Source organism: Coregonus lavaretus (genome assembly GCF_964263955.1).
Source record: "Coregonus lavaretus genome assembly, contig: HAP1_SCAFFOLD_3735, whole genome shotgun sequence".
Classification (NCBI taxonomy): domain Eukaryota; kingdom Metazoa; phylum Chordata; class Actinopteri; order Salmoniformes; family Salmonidae; genus Coregonus; species Coregonus lavaretus.
This window is the reverse complement of record NW_028165786.1, coordinates 30,621-48,763: the sequence shown is the minus strand read 5'-3', so window position 1 is coordinate 48,763 and position 18,143 is coordinate 30,621. Positions and strand designations below refer to the sequence as shown.

General features: G+C 45.6%; 1 protein-coding gene across 1 annotated transcript in view; it reads right to left on the bottom strand.

Moving 5' to 3' along the window:
* LOC311115490 (calcium uptake protein 1, mitochondrial) overlaps positions 1-18,143 on the bottom strand; it is a gene marked incomplete at its 5' end in the record, with an annotated part of 53,117 nt that overhangs the window by 8,525 nt on the left and 26,449 nt on the right. The window contains one exon of the mRNA XM_084190657.1: positions 7,185-7,293. Coding sequence (XP_084046783.1) covers positions 7,185-7,293 — 109 coding nt within the window. The remainder of the gene's footprint in view (positions 1-7,184; positions 7,294-18,143) is intronic.

Sequence of the window (18,143 nt, the reverse complement as noted above, 5' to 3'; positions counted from 1 at the left end):
CCGTCTTCATTGACCTGGCCAAGGCTTTTGACTCTGTCAATCACCGCATTCTTATTGGCAGACTAAATAGCCTTGCTTTCTCAAATGACTGCCTTGCCTGGTTCACCAACTACTTCTCAGATAGAGTTCAATGTGTCAAATCGGAGGGCCTATTGTCTGGACCTCTGGCAGTCTCTATGGGGGTGCCACAGGGTTCAATTCTTGGGCCGACTATTCTCTGTGTATATATTATAATAATAATGCCATTTAGCAGACGCTTTTATCCAAAGCGACTTACAATCATGCGTGCATACATTTTTTTTTTGTGTATGGGTGGTCCCGGGGATCGAACCCACTACCTTGGCGTTACAAGCGCCGTGCTCTACCAGCTGAGCTACAGAGGACTACATCAATGACATCGCTCTTGCTGCTGGTGACTCTCAGATCCACCTCTACGCAGACGACACCATTTTGTATACATCTGGCCCTTCATTGGACACTGTGTTAACAAACCTCCAATCGAGCTTCAATGCCATACAACACTCCTTCAGTAGCCTCCAACTGCTCTTAAACACTAGTAAAACTAAATGCATGCTCTTCAATCGAACGCTGCTGGCACCCGCCCACCTGACTAGAATCACTACTCTTGACGGGTCTGACCTAGAGTATGTGGACAACTACAAATACCTAGGTGTCTGGTTAGACTGTAAACTCTCCTTCCAGACTCACATTAAGCATCTCCAATCCAAAGTTAAATCTAGAAACGGCTTCCTATTTCGCAACAAAGCCTCCTTCACTCATGCTGCTAAACATGCCCTCGTAAAACTGACTATCCTACCGATCCTTGACTTCAGCGATGTCATTTATAAAATAGCTTCCAACACTCTACTCAGCAAATTGGATGTAGTCTATCACAGTGCCATCCGTTTTGTCTCCAAAGCCCCATATACTACCCACCATTGTGCCCTGTACGCTCTCGTTGGCTGGCCCTCACTACATATTCGTCGCCAAACCCACTGGCTCCAGGTCATCTATAAATCACTGCTAGGCAAATCCCCACCTTATCTTAGATCATTGGTCACCATAGCAACACCCACCCGTAGTATGCGTTCCAGCAGGTATATCTCACTGGTCATCCCCAAAGCCAACACCTCCTTTGGCCACCATTCCTTCCAGTTCTCTGCTGCAAATGACTGGAACGAACTGCAAAAATCTCTGAAGCTGGAGACACTTACCTCCCTCACTAACTTTAAGCATCAGTTGTCAGAGCAGCTTACCGATCACTGCACCTGTACACAGCCCATCTGTAATTAGCCCACCCAACTACCTCATCCCCATATTGTTATTTACATTGTTATTTATTTTGCTCATTTGCACCCCAGTATCTCTATTTGCACATCATCTTCTGCACATCTATCACTCCAGTGTTAATACTAAATTGTAACTATTTTGCACTATGGCCTATTTATTGCCTTACCTCCATAACTTACATTTGCACACACTGTATATAGATTTTCTATTGTATTTTTGACTGTACGTTTTGTTTATTCCATATGTAACTCTGTGTTGTTGTTGTTTTTAATCGCACTGCTTTGCTTTATCTTGGCCAGGTCGCAGTTGTAAATTAGAACTTGTTCTCAACTGGCTTACCTGGTTAAATAAAGGTGAAATAAAATTTAAAAAACACAAACAGAGCCCCAGGACAAAAACACATTTAGACCCAAACAAATTATGAGAAAGCAAAAAGATAACTATTTGACACTGGAAAGAATCAACCAAAATATAGAGAAAATTGGAATGCTATCTGGCCCTAAACAGAGAGTACACAGTGGCAGAATACCTGACCACTGTGACTGACTCTAAATTAAGAGAGAGAGAGCGAGAGAGAGCGAGAGCGAGAGAGAGAGAGAGAGAGAGCTAGAGAGCTAGAGAGCGAGCTAGAGAGAGAGAGGGAGAGGGATCTAGAGAGAGAGAGGGAGCTAGAGAGGTAGAGAGAGAGAGAGCTAGAGAGAGAGAGAGAGAGAGAGAGAGAGAGAGAGAGAGAGCATAGCCTTGCTATTGAGAAAGGCCGCCGTAGGCAGACCTGGCTCTCAAGAGAAGACAGGCTATGTGCACACTGCCCACAAAATGAGGTGGAAACTGAGCTGCACTTCCTAACCTCCTGCCAAATGTATGACCATATTAGAGACACACATTTCCCTCAGATTACAGCGATCCACAAAGAATTCGAAAACAAAACCAAATTTTGATAAACTCCCTTATCTACTGGGTGAAAAACCACAGTGTGACATAACACCTGCAAGATTTGTGACCTGTTGCCACAAGAAAAAGGCAACCAGTGAAGAACAAACACCATTGTAAATACAACCCATATTTATGTTTATTTATTTTCCCTTTTGTACTTTAACTATTTGCACATTGTTACAACACTGTATATATACATAGTATGACATTTGAAATGTCTTTATTCTTTTGGAACTTCTGAGTGTAATGTTTACTGTTAATATTTATTGTTTATTTCACTTTTGTTTACTATCTACTTCACTTGCTTTGGTAATGTTAACACACGTTTCCCATGCCAATAAAGCCCTTAAAATTGAATTGAAATTGAAAAATTTGAGAGAGTGCTAGAGAGCTAGAGAGAGAGAGAGAGAGCGAGCTAGAGAGCTAGAGAGAGAGAGAGAGAGAGAGGAGAGAGAGCGCTAGAGAGCTAGAGAGAGAGAGAGAGGGCGCTAGAGAGCTAGACAGAGAGAGAACCAAATAATGCATGCAGAGCAGAATTAGGCCAATACACGCTAATTATCAAAATCCAGAAAAGAGCCGTTAAATTCTATAACCACTTAAAAGGAAGCGATTCCCAAACCTTCCATAACAAAGCCATCACCTACAGAGAGATGAACTTGGAGAAGAGTCCCCTAAGTAAGCTTGTCCTGGGCCTCTGTTCACAAACACAAACAGACCCCACACAGCCCCAGGACAACAACAACAACAACAACAACAACAACAACAACAACACAATTAGACCCAACCAAATCATGAAAAAACAAAAAGAGAATTACTTGACACATTGGAAAGAACAAACAAAAAAACAGAGCAAACTAGAATGCTATTTGGCCCTAAACAGAGAGTACACAGTGGCAGAATACCTGACCACTGTGACTGACCCAAACTTAAGGAAAGCTTTGACTATGTACAGACTCAGTGACTGCTATTGAGAAAGGCCGCCGTAGGCAGACCTGGCTCTCAAGAGAAGACAGGCTATGTGCACACTGCCCACAAAATGAGGTGGAAACTGAGCTGCACTTCCTAACCTCCTGCCAAATGTATGACCATATTAGAGACACATATTTCCCTCAGATTACAGCGATCCACAAAGAATTCGAAAACAAACCCAATTTTGATAAACTCCCTTATCTACTGGGTGAAAAACCACAGTGTGCCATCACAGCTGCAAGATTTGTGACCTGTTGCCACAAGAAAAGGGCAACCAGTGAAGAACAAACACCATTGTAAATACAACCCATATTTATGTTTATTTATTTTCCCATTTGTACTTTAACTATTTGCACATTGTTACAACACTGTATATATACATAATATGACATTTGAAATGTCTTTATTCTTTTGAAACTTCTGAGTGTAATGTTTACTGTTAATATTTATAGTTTATTTCATTTTTGTTTACTATCTACTTCCCTTGCTTTGGCAATGTTAACACACGTTTCCCATGCCAATAAAGCCCTTAAATTGAAATTGAATTGAATTGAGAGAGAGAGAGAGCGAGCTAGAGAGAAAGTGAAATAAATAAATAATTGGGGTGGGGAGGCTTAGACATAGGCTGGTGATCCTCTTGGCTCTGTGGTAGAAACAGCAGGATCATCTTACTCTACAGACGTGAGAAATGAGAGAAATGAGAGATACAGACTAAGGGGAAGAACTGTAGAAACTGGCCCATCAGGGATTAAATCCCACACCATTCACCACCAGACCAACACAACACACACTGCTGTTTTCCTGCATCCACAGCAGGGATAGAAATGTAGCTAGCCCGAAGCTAGTACTTTTCAAACCGGGCTAGTAGAAAATGTGCCAAACTAGCCCGAGATGCAGGTGAAATTTAGTATTTTTCTTTATCGCATAGCAGATTTTGGACCCGGGCTAGCATACACTGGTGAAATTATCCCATAGCAGATTTTGGACCCGGGCTAGCATACACTGGTGAAATTATCCCACAGCAGATTTTGGACCCGGGCTAGCATACGCGGGTGAAATTATCCCACAGCAGATTTTGGACCTGGGCTAGCATACGCGGGTGAAATTATCCCATAGCAGATTTTGGACCTGGGCTCTTAGAAATGTGGTCTAATAGCCTGGCTGGCCAGTGCCCAAAATCCTTCAATTCCATCCCCTGATCCACAGACATTTTACTTTGACATTGTAGTCATTTACATTTACATTTTAGTCATTTAGCAGACGCTCTTATCCAGAGCGACTTACAGGAGCAATTAGGGTTAAGTGCCTTGCTCAAGGGCACATTTACGTCATTTAGCAGACGCCCTTATCCAGAGCGACTCACAAATTGGTGCATTCACCCTATAGCCAGTGGGATAACCACTTTACAAATTTTTTTTTGGGGGGGGTAGAAGGATTACTTTATCCTAGCGACTTACAGTTATAGTGCAATCATCTTAAGGTAGCTAGATAAGATAAGACAACCACATACCGGTCACAGTAAGTAAAACTTTGCTCACAACCATCTGAAGTGATGTGCTGAAAGCAAGACGCTCTCCTCTCCTCTCCTCTCCTCTCCTCTCCCTTTGACCATTCGACCTCTGACACACACCCTGCTGTTCTGATGCCTCCTCAGATGTGCTCTGACTGGCTAACAGCCCCTCTGAAGGGACAGGCTGAAAACAACAACCTCCTCTTCTCTCCCTTCCCTTCCCTTCTCTTCTCTTCTACATTTACATTTTTAGTCATTTAGCAGACGCTCTTATCCAGAGCGACTTACAGTTAGTGAGTGCATACATTTTTTTCATACTGGTCCCCCCCCCCCCCGTGGGAAACGAACCCACAACCCTGGCGTTGCAAGCGCCATGCTCTACCAACTGAGCTACACGGGGCCCACCATACAGTTCATCACACCAATTGGGGTAAATGGCTTGGCACAATGTGCTTTTTACTCACGAGGATCGACCTTAACCAAGGCCGCACAGATTTGTCTAGCTCTACCTCAAATGTAGCTAATACAACTAACCAGTAAGGTCTCCTACAGATCATTGAATCTGAGCAGTGCCTTGTTCATTTGGGTCAACCGTCATGGAACACTTCCATGATGTTCACCAGCTGGCAAAACTAGGCTATCCAAAGAGTCATATCACGGTCGGTGACGTTAACCAACAACCTCTTAAGGAAACAACTAACAAAGGACACACTGAAATACATTGATGTGGCCCAAAATCACAGAGTCATGCTACAGTACAGCTAAAAAAGTGCTATCAGACAACAGGTAGCTAAGCTTGACAAGCAACATTGCCGAGATATAGTGCTAGCTATAGTGAAGTAGCTAGCTAGATCTCAAATCAGCCGCGTTTTGACCCTTGTTCTTTCTTTCTCTGCTAGCATCTCTTCCGGTTGTTTGGACGTCGTTTGATAGCTCCCATAACGTTACTAGTTACCTAGAATGATTATTTGCAGATAATGTTGTTAGCAAGGTAACGTTAATCAGCAAGGCAACCAGACAAAGAATGTCCGAACTCAATGTCGTGATCAACGCAACATTTATTTGTCGTTCAAATGTAACTCATTTAAAATCAACCAGTCAACTCATTCGATCAATTTGGTTAGTAATTGTTAACGTATTATTGTAAAACGATTTTTAGACAAAGCACAACTACGAAACATTCTTCTCCACTTCTCTGCTCTCCTCTTCTCCACTTCTCTCCTCTCCACTTATCTCCTCCTCTCTACTTATCTCCTCCTCTCCACTTATCTCCTCCTCTCTACTTATCTCCTCCTCTGTTCTCCTCTCTTCCTCTCCTATCCTCTCTTCTCTCTCTACCTCTTGTCCTCTCTCTCCTCTCCTCTCCTCTTCTCTGCTCTCCTCTGTTCTCTACCTCTCGTCTTCTCTCTCTACCTCTTGTCCTCTCTCTCCTCTCCTCTCCTCTTTGGGGACTGGCTTGCAGAGCCAAGGTCGAGGGAGCCATATCCTTGCTGTACTTTAGATGCAGTAGTTAGCTGTTTTACTGTGGTGCAGACATGCAGTAGCCTTGGTATACCAGTAGGAGGCGGTGGTGAATGTACCTTCAGCATTCCTCCAGAGCAGAGGGAGCAGTACAGTACGGGACATTGCTTAATGCCTAGTAACATGTTCCAGCTCCAGTAGGAGGCTGTGGTGGTTAATGTGTCGTCAGGGAGATATTAGGGCTGCTATCTCTGCTCCTGCATCTCTCTCTCCTCCTCAAAGGGATGAGAGAGAGGGAGAGGAGAGAGAGGGAGGGGGGAGAGAGGGAGGGGGGAGAGGGAGGGGGAGAGGGAGGGGAGAGAGGGAGGGGGGAGAGGGAGGGGAGGGAGGGAGGGAGAGAGAAGGAGGGGAGGGAGGGAGGGGAGGGGAGAGAGGGAGGGGAGGGGAGAGGAGAGAGGGAGGGGAGGGGAGAGAGGGAGGGGAGGGGAGAGAGGGAGGGGAGGGGAGAGAGGGAGGGGAGGGGAGAGAGGCAGGGGAGGGGAGAGAGGCAGGGGAGGGGAGAGAGGCAGGGGAGGGGAGAGAGGCAGGGGAGGGGAGAGAGGGAGGGGAGGGAGAGAGGGAGGGGAGGGGAGAGAGGGAGGGGAGGGAGAGAGGGAGGGAGGGGAGAGAGAAGGAGGGGAGGGAGGGGGGAGAAGGAGGGGAGGGAGGGGGGAGAAGGAGGGGAGGGAGGGGGGAGAAGGAGGGGAGGGAGGGGGGAGGGGGATGAGAGAGAAGGAGGGGAGGGAGGGGGGAGAGGGAGGGGAGGCCTAGAGCCTGGGAACAGAGCCAGGAGCAATGAGATGCAGACCAGCTGAGGCTCTGGATCTGAGCTGAGGAGTGTTAAACAGCCTGTCTAAAGGGGAGGAGAGAGGGAGGGGGGGGGGAAAGCTGGAGCTGCAGATGGAGAGATCGATGGAATATGGGTGAAAGGGGGGAGGAAGGTCTGGAGAGAGAGAGAGAGAACAGATGGTTGTTGGTGTACCTTTGTCTATGGAGGCTCCGGCCATGTGATAGAAACTCAGAGCTGTGTCCACATCATTCACATTCTTTAGGAAGGTAAAGAAATTCTCCACCTCCTCAAACGTAATGCCCTACAGAGAGAGAGAGAGAGAGAGAGAGAGAGAGAGAGAGAGAGAGAGAGAGAGAGAGAGAGAGAGAGAGAGAGAGAGAGAGAGAGAGAGAGAGAGAGAGAGAGAGAGAGAAGGATAAAGCAAACCACAAATTCCAATTGGCTATACTTAAACTCTTTAACATCATCCTCAGCTCTGGCATGTTCCTCAACATTTGGAACCAAGGACTGATCCCCCCAATCCACAACAGTGGAGTCTGCGTCAACAGAAATCTCTGAAAAATCCTTTTCAATATCATCAACAGCAGACTCCAACATTTCCTCAGTGAAAACAACGTACTGAGCAAATGTCAAATTGGCTTCTTACCAAATTACTGTACGACAGACCACGTATTTCACCCTGCACACCCTAATTGACAAACAAACAAAACGAAAGCAAAGTCTTCTCATGCTTTGTTGATTTCAAAAAAGCTTTTGACTCAGTTTCGCAAGAGGGTCTGCTATACAAATTGATGGAAAGTGGTGTTGGGGGAAAAACATACGACATTATAAATCCATGTACACAAACAACAAGTGTGATGTTAAAATTGGCCAAAAACATACACATTTCTTTCCACAGGGCTGTGAGGTGAGACAGGGATGCAGTTTAAGCCCCACCCTCTTCAACATATATATAAATGAATTGGCAAGGGCACTAGAACAGTCTGCAGCACCTGGCCTCACCCTACTTGAATCTGAAGTCAAATGTCTACTGTTTGCTGATGACCTGGTGCTGCTGTCCCCAACCAAGGAGGTCCTACAGCAGCACCTACAGTGAGGGAAAAACGTATTTGATCCCCTGCTGATTTTGTACATTTGCCCACTGACAAAGAAATTATCAGTCTATAATTTTAATGGTAGGTTTATTTGAACAGTGAGAGACAGAATAACAACAAAAAAATCCAGAAAAACACATGTCAAAAATGTTATAAATTGATTTGCATTTTAAATTAGGGAAATAAGTATTTGACCCCCTCTCAATCAGAAAGATTTCTGGCTCCCAGGTGTCTTTTATACAGGTAACGAGCTGAGATTAGGAGCACACTCTTAAAGGGAGTGCTCCTAATCTCAGCTTGGTGAGAAGGTGACAACAGTTGGTGCAATTATTCGCAAATAGAAGAAACACAAAATAACTGTCAATCTCCCTCGGCCTGGGGCTCCATGCAATATCTCACCTCGAGGAGTTGCAATGAGTAAGCATTTCACTGTAATGTCTACACCTGTTGTATTCGGCGCATGTGACCAATAAAATTTGATTTGATTTGATTTGATTTGATCATGAGAACAGTGAGGAATCAGCCCAGAACTACACGGGAGGATCTTGTCAATGATCTCAAGGCAGCTGGGACCATAGTCACCAAGAAAACAATTGGTAACACACTACGCCGTGAAGGACTGAAATCCTGCAGCACCCGCAAGGTCCCCCTGCTCAAGAAAGCACATATACAGGCCCGTCTGAAGTTTGCCAATGAACATCTGAATGATTCACAGGAGAACTGGGTGAAAGTGTTGTGGTCAGATGAGACCAAAATCGAGCTCTTTGGCATCAACTCAACTCGGCGTGTTTGGAGGAGGAGTAATGCTGCCTATGACCCCAAGAACACCATCCCCACCGTCAAACATGGAGGTGGAAACATTATGCTTTGGGGGTGTTTTTCTGCTAAGGGGACAGGACAACTTCACCGCATCAAAGGGACGATGGACGGGGCCATGTACCGTCAAATCTTGGGTGAGAACCTCCTTCCCTCAGCCAGGGCATTGAAAATGGGTCGTGGATGGGTATTCCAGCATGACAGTGACCCAAAACACACGGCCAAGGCAACAAAGGAGTGGCTCAAGAAGAAGCACATTAAGGTCCTGGACTGGCCTTAATCCCATAGAAAATCTGTGGAGGGAGCTGAAGGTTCGAGTTGCCAAACGTCAGGCTCGAAACCTTAATGACTTGGAGAAGATCTGCAAAGAGGAGTGGGACAAAATCCCTCCTGAGATGTGTGCAAACCTGGTGGCCAACTACAAGAAACGTCTGACCTCTGATTGCCAACAAGGGTTTTGCCACCAAGTACTAAGTCATGCTTTGCAGAGGGGTCAAATACTTATTTCCCTCATTAAAATGCAAATCAATGTATAACATTTTTGACATGCGTTTTTCTGGATTTTTTTGTTGTTATTCTGTCTCTCACTGTTCAAATAAACCTACCATTAAAACTAATTAGACTGATCATGTCTTTGTCAGTGGCCAAACGTACAAAATCAGCAGGGGATCAAATACTTTTTTCCCTCACTGTAGATTTTCTGCACAAATTCTGTCAGACATGGGCCCTGACAGTAAATATCAGTAAGACAAAATAATGGTGTTCCAAAAAAGGTCCAGTAGCCAAGACAACAAATACAAATTCTATCTAGACACTGTTGTCCTAGAGCACACACAAAACTATACATACCTCGGCCTAAACATCAACGCCACAGGTAGCTTCCACAAAGCTGTGAACGATCTGAGAGACCATCAAATGAACATAAACTTTGACATACCAATTAGGATCTGGCAAAAAATACTTGAATCAGTTATAGAACCCATTTCCCTTCATGGTTGTGAGGACTGGGGTCCGCTCACCAACCAAGAATTCATAAAATGGGACAAACACCAAATTGAGACTCTGCATGCAGAATTCAAACACCAAATAATGCATGCAGATCAGAATTTGGCCGATACCCGCTAATCATCCAAATCCAGAAAAGAGTCGTTAAATTCTACAACCACCTAAAAGGAAGCGATTCCCAAACCTTCCATAACAAAGCAATCACCTACAGAGAGATGAACCTGGAGAAGAGTCTGCTAAGCAAGCTGGTCCTGGGGCTCTGTTCACAAACACAAACAGATCCCACAGAGCCCCAGGACAGCAACATTATTAGACCCAACCTAATCATGAGAAAACAAAAAGAGCATTACTTGACACATTGGAAAGAATTAACAAAAAAAACAGAGCAAACTAGAATGCTATTTGGCCCTAAACAGAGAGTAGACAGTGGCAGAATACCTGACCACTGTGACTGACCCAAAATTAAGGAAAGCTTTGACTATGTACAGACTCAGTGAGCATAGCCTTGCTATTGAGAAAAGTCGCCGTAGGCAGACCTGGCTTTCAAGAGAAGACAGGCTATGTGCACACTGCCCACAAAATGAGGTGGAAACTGAGCTGCACTTCCTAACCTCCTGCCAAATGTATGACCATATTAGAGACACATATTTCCCACAGATCACACAGACTCACAAAGAATTTGAAAAGGGCAACCAGTGGAGCACAAACCAATATTCATCTGTTGAATTATCTTCCCCTAGAGAACGCACTGAGCAGGTACCTGCACCACCACCAAACGAAACGGTGAGACAGGAGAGAGGGGAAGGGACGCCACTGTTTGGGGGGCAGCAGGTGAGCGAGTGTCGGAGAATGTGGTGATGAGGCTTCTGGAACCTTCCGTTGGCAAGGGGAGAATTGTCACCATGGGCAACTTCTTCACTTCACTGACATTGGAGAACAAGTTGCTTGCAAATAAAAACAAGCCTAGTCGGCACCATGAACAAAGCGAGATAGGAGCTCTCTCCCTCTGCGCAAAATAAGGCACCTGCACAGCCGTTGTGAAGAATGACAAGACAACACTCACACTTTACCAACGCAAGGCAAGAAATAACGTTTCTGTCATGAGCACCACGCATCCGGTTGCCATCGACGGGGACGCAAAGAGAAAACTAGATATTATTATGCACTACAACCAAACAAAGTTATGTCAATATTACATATCGCCACATATTAAACTTCTGCATTACGCTCTTCTGTATAACAAGTGTTGTTTTCCTTATGGGAAAATAATCACAATGTTCTCTACTGGGGTGGCAGGTAGCTTAGTGGTTAAGAGCGTTGTGCCAGTAACCGAAAGGTCGCTGGTTTTAATCCCAGAGTCGACTAGGTGAAAAATCTGTCGATGTGCCCTTGAGCAAGGCACTTGCTCCTGATTGCTCCTGTAAGTCGCTCTGGATAAGAGCGTCTGCTAAAATGACTAAAATGTATTCTGTTCCATAGGTTGGTGTGGATGTTTCGGATCAGATGGCTGTTCTCTGTGAAAGGAGACACCCTCCGCTGGCCTGTTACTGGGTTCTACAACATGCTTGACTTTGGCTGCTATCAACACCCACGTGTTGTTCAAGCAGTGCATCAACAACACCATGGCCAGGAGAGACTTCATCATGAGTCTGGCATACGGGCTACGCGAGAGACATATGACAGCAGCAAAGATTTTGCGCGAGCCAAATTGCGCACAGCTCCCAGGGAAGAGACAGTACCAGGTGGCCAGATGCATAAAGAACAAAACCCAAGAGACCTGTTTCACCTGCAAGCGACGTGTTTGTGGGAAGCGTGTCAAGCAAGCGAAAGTGGTGAAGGTTTGTGTGGACTGTTTGGATAAGGGATAACCGCTAAAAGAAATCCAACTGATGCCATTACGTGAACACGCACAACATGTCAGCATGAGCTGACAATATTTTTTTTACTGCTGTCATATCGACAATTATATTCATTATAATGCCATTATTGCTTTAGTGCTGATTTTCACCATTTATCAAGCTTATGATGTTGAGGCTACTGATGTGTTCATCATCTGACCACGCGTCTTGATGACTGTGCTTCTTTGTGGTTGGGGTATTTTGTAAAAAAAAAAATCTTTATTAAAAATAAGCTGTTACCATGTTCAAACACATATGGTTTCTGTTTTATAGTTGTAACAAAATAATACAATTGAACAGTTGAAATTGGTGTTTGTGGTGTTTTGTTCTTACATATAGCCTAAAACAACAAACGAATTAAAATGCTATTTTGTTTACATTTTTCTTACAAATAATTATAATGTTACTTAACACCTTCATGAACACAACCAAATGATTATTTTAGCAATAGCATATATGAAATGTATTAACTACACTGCTCTTTAGCTTGAAGGGGGGGGGGGGGGGGGGGGGGGGTCTCTAGAGGCACAGATGTTCTGGTGTTAATAATAATTCTGCTTCAAAGGATTTTATTGCTGTGAAACTCAGTTAAACATTATCATGACAAAAGACTGATTACACACACACAAACTTTTAGGAATAGTTGATTTGCTCAAGCTGTGGAAATGCTGGATGCAAGGATAAGGTGAGACTGATTACACACACAGCTCTGATTACGCTCCTATAGTTAGGAGACAGTTATACTCAACAGTGTGACACAGACACAGTGAGGGGGTAGCACGACAAGGGAAGCAAGCGTCACACCCCCGTACACACACACAAACAAACTGCTGAATGAGCTGACAGCAGAGAGAGGAGCAGCTGGCTGTATGAATTGAATAATACTCCCACTCCCATTTACCTTGTAGAGAGAGGGAGAGAGAAGGAGAGAGGGAGGGAGAGAGAAGGAGAGAGGGAGGGAGAGAGAAGGAGGGAGAGAGAAGGAGGGAGAGAGAAGGAGGGAGAGAGAAGGCGAGAGGGAGGGAGAGAGAAGGAGAGAGGGAGGGAGAGGGAGGGAGAGAGAAGGAGAGAGGGAGGGAGAGAGAAGGCGAGAGGGAGGGAGAGAGAAGGAGAGAGGGAGGGAGAGGGAGGGAGAGAGAAGGAGAGAGGGAGGGAGAGGGAGGGAGAGAGAAGGAGAGAGGGAGGGAGAGAGAAGGCGAGAGGGAGGGAGAGAGAAGGAGAGAGAGAGAGAGAAGGAGAGAGGGAGGGAGATGGAGGGATGAGGGAGTAAGTGAGAGAGAAGGATGTAAAAAGAGGTAGAGACAAAGGGTGAGAGGGAGAAGGGAGAGAGAGATGGAGAGATAAAGAAAGGTATGGAGGGAGGGAGGGAGTGAGAGAGAGAGAGGGGGATGGAAAGAGAGAGCGAAAGAATGGGAGAAACAGATCTGTAGCTCAGCTGGTAGAGCACGGCGCTTGTAACGCCAGGGTAGTGGGTTCGATCCCCGGGACCACCCATACACAAAAATGTATGCACGCATGACTGTAAGTCGCTTTGGATAAAAGCGTCTGCTAAATGGCATATTATTATTATTAAAGAGAGCGAATAGAGAATAGAGAGAAAGAGTAGAGAGAGAGAGAGAAAGCATAGAGAGAGAGAGAGAGAGAGAGAGAGAGAGAGAGAGAGAGAGAGAGAGAGAGAGAGAGAGAGAGAGAGAGAGAGAGAGAGCTCCTGATTTATTTCTGTTGTTTTGTTTTTAGAATGAGATAAACACTGGAATCTAAAAAGAATTCAAGACAAGAAGTGATGAACAACAACTCTATTAAATCAGAATATTTAAAAAAAAAGTTACTTTGCACCTCAAATTAAGAAGTTTTGACTCTCGCTAGCTAGCTACACCACAATAACCTAGCAGGCAGGCCAACAAGCCAGCTAGAACATTGAGCTAGAACAAACCTAGCAAGGGGAGTTAAAACAACTACATCAAACGACCAAACTGAGTGAGTAAATCAAAAAGAAGCACGGACTGTAACTTTAAACATATCTTCTGTTTTTGTGTGTGAAGGTTTTTCACTCTTTTTGCTGTTTTTTGAGCTAAACTAGACCGGTTGCCATGGCAACGGTGCAGCAGCACAGAGCAGCAGCAGCAGCAGCAGCAGTAGTAGCAGAGGCCCACAGGCACCATGTCCCCACTCCCCCTCAGCGCTGAGTCCATTCTCTACCCCCCAGAGGCCCACAGGCACCATGTCCCCACTCCCCCTCAGCGCTGAGTCCATTCTCTACCCCCCAGAGGCCACAGGCACCATGTCCCCACTCCCCCTCAGCGCTGAGTCCATTCTCTACCCTCCAGAGGCCACAGGCACCATGTCCCCACTCCCCCTCAGTGCTGAGTCCATTCTCTACCCTCCAGAGGCCCACAGGCACCATGTCCCCACTCCCACTCAGCGCTGAGTCCATTATCTACCCTCCAGAGGCCACAGGCACCATGTCCCCACTCCCCCTCAGTGCTGAGTCCATTCTCTACCCCCCAGAGGCCCACAGGCACCATGTCCCCACTCCCCCTCAGTGCTGAGTCCATTCTCTACCCCCCAGAGGCCCACAGGCACCATGTCCCCACTCCCCCTCAGCGCTGAGTCCATTATCTACCCTCCAGAGGCCACAGGCACCATGTCCCCACTCCCCCTCAGCGCTGAGTTCATTCTCTACCCCCCAGAGGCCCACAGGCACCATGTCCCCACTCCCCCTCAGCGCTGAGTCCATTCTCTACCCTCCAGAGGCCACAGGCACCATGTCCCACTCCCCCTCAGCGCTGAGTCCATTCTCTACCCTCCAGAGGCCCACAGGCACCATGTCCCCACTCCCCCTCAGTGCTGAGTCCATTCTCTACCCCCCAGAGGCCCACAGGCACCATGTCCCCACTCCCCCTCAGCGCTGAGTCCATTATCTACCCTCCAGAGGCCACAGGCACCATGTCCCCACTCCCCCTCAGCGCTGAGTTCATTCTCTACCCCCCAGAGGCCCACAGGCACCATGTCCCCTCTCCCCCTCAGCGCTGAGTCCATTCTCTACCCTCCAGAGGCCACAGGCACCATGTCCCACTCCCCCTCAGCGCTGAGTCCATTCTCTACCCTCCAGAGGCCCACAGGCACCATGTCCCCACTCCCCCTCAGCGCTGAGTCCATTCTCTACCCCCCAGAGGCCCACAGGCACCATGTCCCCACTCCCCCTGAGCGCTGAGTCCATTCTCTACCCCCCCAGAGGCCACAGGCACCATGTCCCCACTCCCCCTGAGCGCTGAGTCCATTCTCTACCCCCCAGAGGCCACAGGCACCATGTCCCCACTCCCCCTCAGCGCTGAGTCCATTCTCTACCCCCCAGAGGCCCACAGGCACCATGTCCCCACTCCCCCTCAGCGCTGAGTCCATTCTCTACCCCCCAGAGGCCAAAAATGACACAACGAGGAAAGCTTTTAAACAGAAACTACTAAAGGGGAGGCCAGAAACCCTTTTCACAGACCTGTACAAAAATGGTGATGTGAGTAATCTCATCTTTCTCACTGACCAGCCAAATGCATGGCGCTCAGCAGTCAGCTCTCACTACCCATCCATAAAGAAAGAGGGAATCTGTAATGGGTGGAAGCTGAAAGTCAAAGAGACAGACGACCCTGACAGCACCATTATAACAATCAACCTCTACAAGACTGGGACTGTCATGGTGCAAGGTAACCTTAGGCTGTTTGAAACAGACTTTGAGAGCAGAGAGAGAGGACACCACCAGTGACATGCCCTCCTACAAGACAAACTCCACCAGCACCACCCTCACTATCTCCGGACCCCCCCCCCCTCTGAGATCACCAAGACAACACCCCGGACCAGCACCCTGGACCCCACAGCACCACCAACCTCAATGTCCACCACAGCCAGCGCAGCACAGACCACCCCAGCCCAGCTTCAGACCAACCCAGACGAGGCCTACCACCCCCCTCCCCCCCACTGCAGACCCACACCTGGAGGAGCCACAGCCCGGCAGACAGAGCTATGCACAAGCTGTGAGAGGAGCAACTGGCTCAGCCCCCACCAACGAAATGAGTGACATCAAACAAATTCTGAATCTACTACGCTCACACGTGATAGGCCGAGGGTCATGGTAAGATGAAGCACAAGAACTCCACCATCCTCACACTACATCCACCCAAGTTGCATGACACAAATACTATCTTAAATGATAAACAAATGACATTTGCATAATAAGAGTTTACGTTAATTGAAAAATCCTAATTTAATAGTTATTGTTGGATTGTGAGTGTTTATCTCATTTTGAAGATATAGATATAGAACAACAAGATATACAAGAAAAATTACAAATCCTTGAATCAGCAGTCAAAGACTATCACAATCCTGTGGATACCCCAATTACAGAACCAGAATTATTGGAAAAACTATGCACTCTCCAACCCAAAAAGGCCTGTGGTGCTGATGGTATTTTAAATGAAATGATCAAATATACAGACCACAAAATCAAATTGGCTATACTCCAACTCTTCAAAATTATCCTCACTGCAGGTATTTTCCCCGATATTTGGAACCAAGGATTGATCACACCAATCTATAAAAATTGAGACAAATTTGACCCAAATAATTACAGAGGAATTTGTGTTAACAGCAACTTGGGGAAAATTCTCTGCAGTATCATAAATAGCAGACTACATCATTTCCTTGATGAACACAACAACCTAAGCAGAAGCCAGATTTGATTTTTTTTTATGATCGTACAACAGACCACATTTACTCCCTCCACACTCTAATTGACAAACAAGTAAACCAAAAAATTGGCAAAATCTACTTGTGTTTTGTAGACTTCAAGAAAGCAGTTGATTCAATTTGGCACGAAGGTCTTTTTTTATAAACTAATAGAAAGTGGTATGAATTGGCAAAAACATTAGAAGAATCGGCAGCACCTGGTCTCACCCTACACAACACTGAAATCAAGTGTCTGCTGTACGCAGATGACCTGGTACTACTGTCTCCAACTAAAGAGGGGTTACAGCAGCATCTAGATCATCTGCACAGGTTGTCTGACCTGGGCTCTGACCATTAATAAAAAATAAAAAAAATAATGATATTCCAAAAAATTCTACTTGGACACAGTTCTATTAGAACACACCAAAAAGTACACGTATCTAGCACTAAATATCAGCAACACAGGTAGCTTTCACATGGCTGTGAATGAGCTGAGAGACAAAGCAAGAAGAGCATTCTATGCCATTAAAATGAACATTAAAATCGAAATTCCAATTAGAATCTGGCTCAAAATGTTCCAATCAGTTATAGAACCAATTGCTCTATATGGCAGCGAAGTATGGGGTCCGCTCTCTAATAATGAATTTACCAAATGGGACAAACATCCAATCGAAATACTGCATACAGAGTTTTGCAAGACTGCATTGCAAGTGCAAAAAAAACCCTCAAAATAACACGTAGAGCAGAATTGGGCCAATACCCCCTCCTTATTCGAATAGAAAAAAGAGCCATCAAATTTCAATCATCTAAAAACAAGTTACCCCAAAACATTCCATCACACAGCTCTACTATGTCAAGAGATGAAACAAGAGAAGAGTCCCCTCAGCCAGCTGGTTCTGAGGCTCAGTTCACTAACCAAAACCAACCTCATAGAGCCTCAGGACAGCACTCAGAAAATCTGGCACAACCAAATCATCACAAAGCAAAAATATAAATATATCACCTATTGGAAAGACACCACAAAAAATCAAAGTAAACTTCAATGCTATTTGGCTCTAAACAGTCAGTACATGGTGGCAGACTATCTGACCACTGTGACTGATAGAAAACGGAGGAAAACACTGACTAGGTACAGACTCAGTGAGCACAGTCTGGCTATAGAGACCGGTCATCACAGGCAAACCTGGCTGCCCAGAGAGGACAGGCTGTGCTCACTCTGCCCCCGGGGAGAGGTAGAGACAGAGATGCATTTCCTATTACACTGTGACAAATACTCAGACCTAAGAGAATCTTTCTTTCCCAAAATTATCATTCAGTACCAAGAATTTGAAACTATAAAAATATTTACTGGGTAAAAAGCCAAAATGTGTCCTCCTGCCAAAACCGGATGGACAGCCAGTGAAAAGTGTAATGTAATGTCAATAATATTTCCTGTTTTGTTTTGGCTTTCATACCATGTGTTTTCTCAGTCATGTTGAGACTGGTCGACTACTATTGATTTAATGTATTGTTATTCTCATTAATATTGTTGTTGTAGTTGCTGTTAATGGTAATCCCATTTCCACTACTACTATTATTATTGATGTTGGTCCCACCATTTTTGTTATATGTATACTTTGACA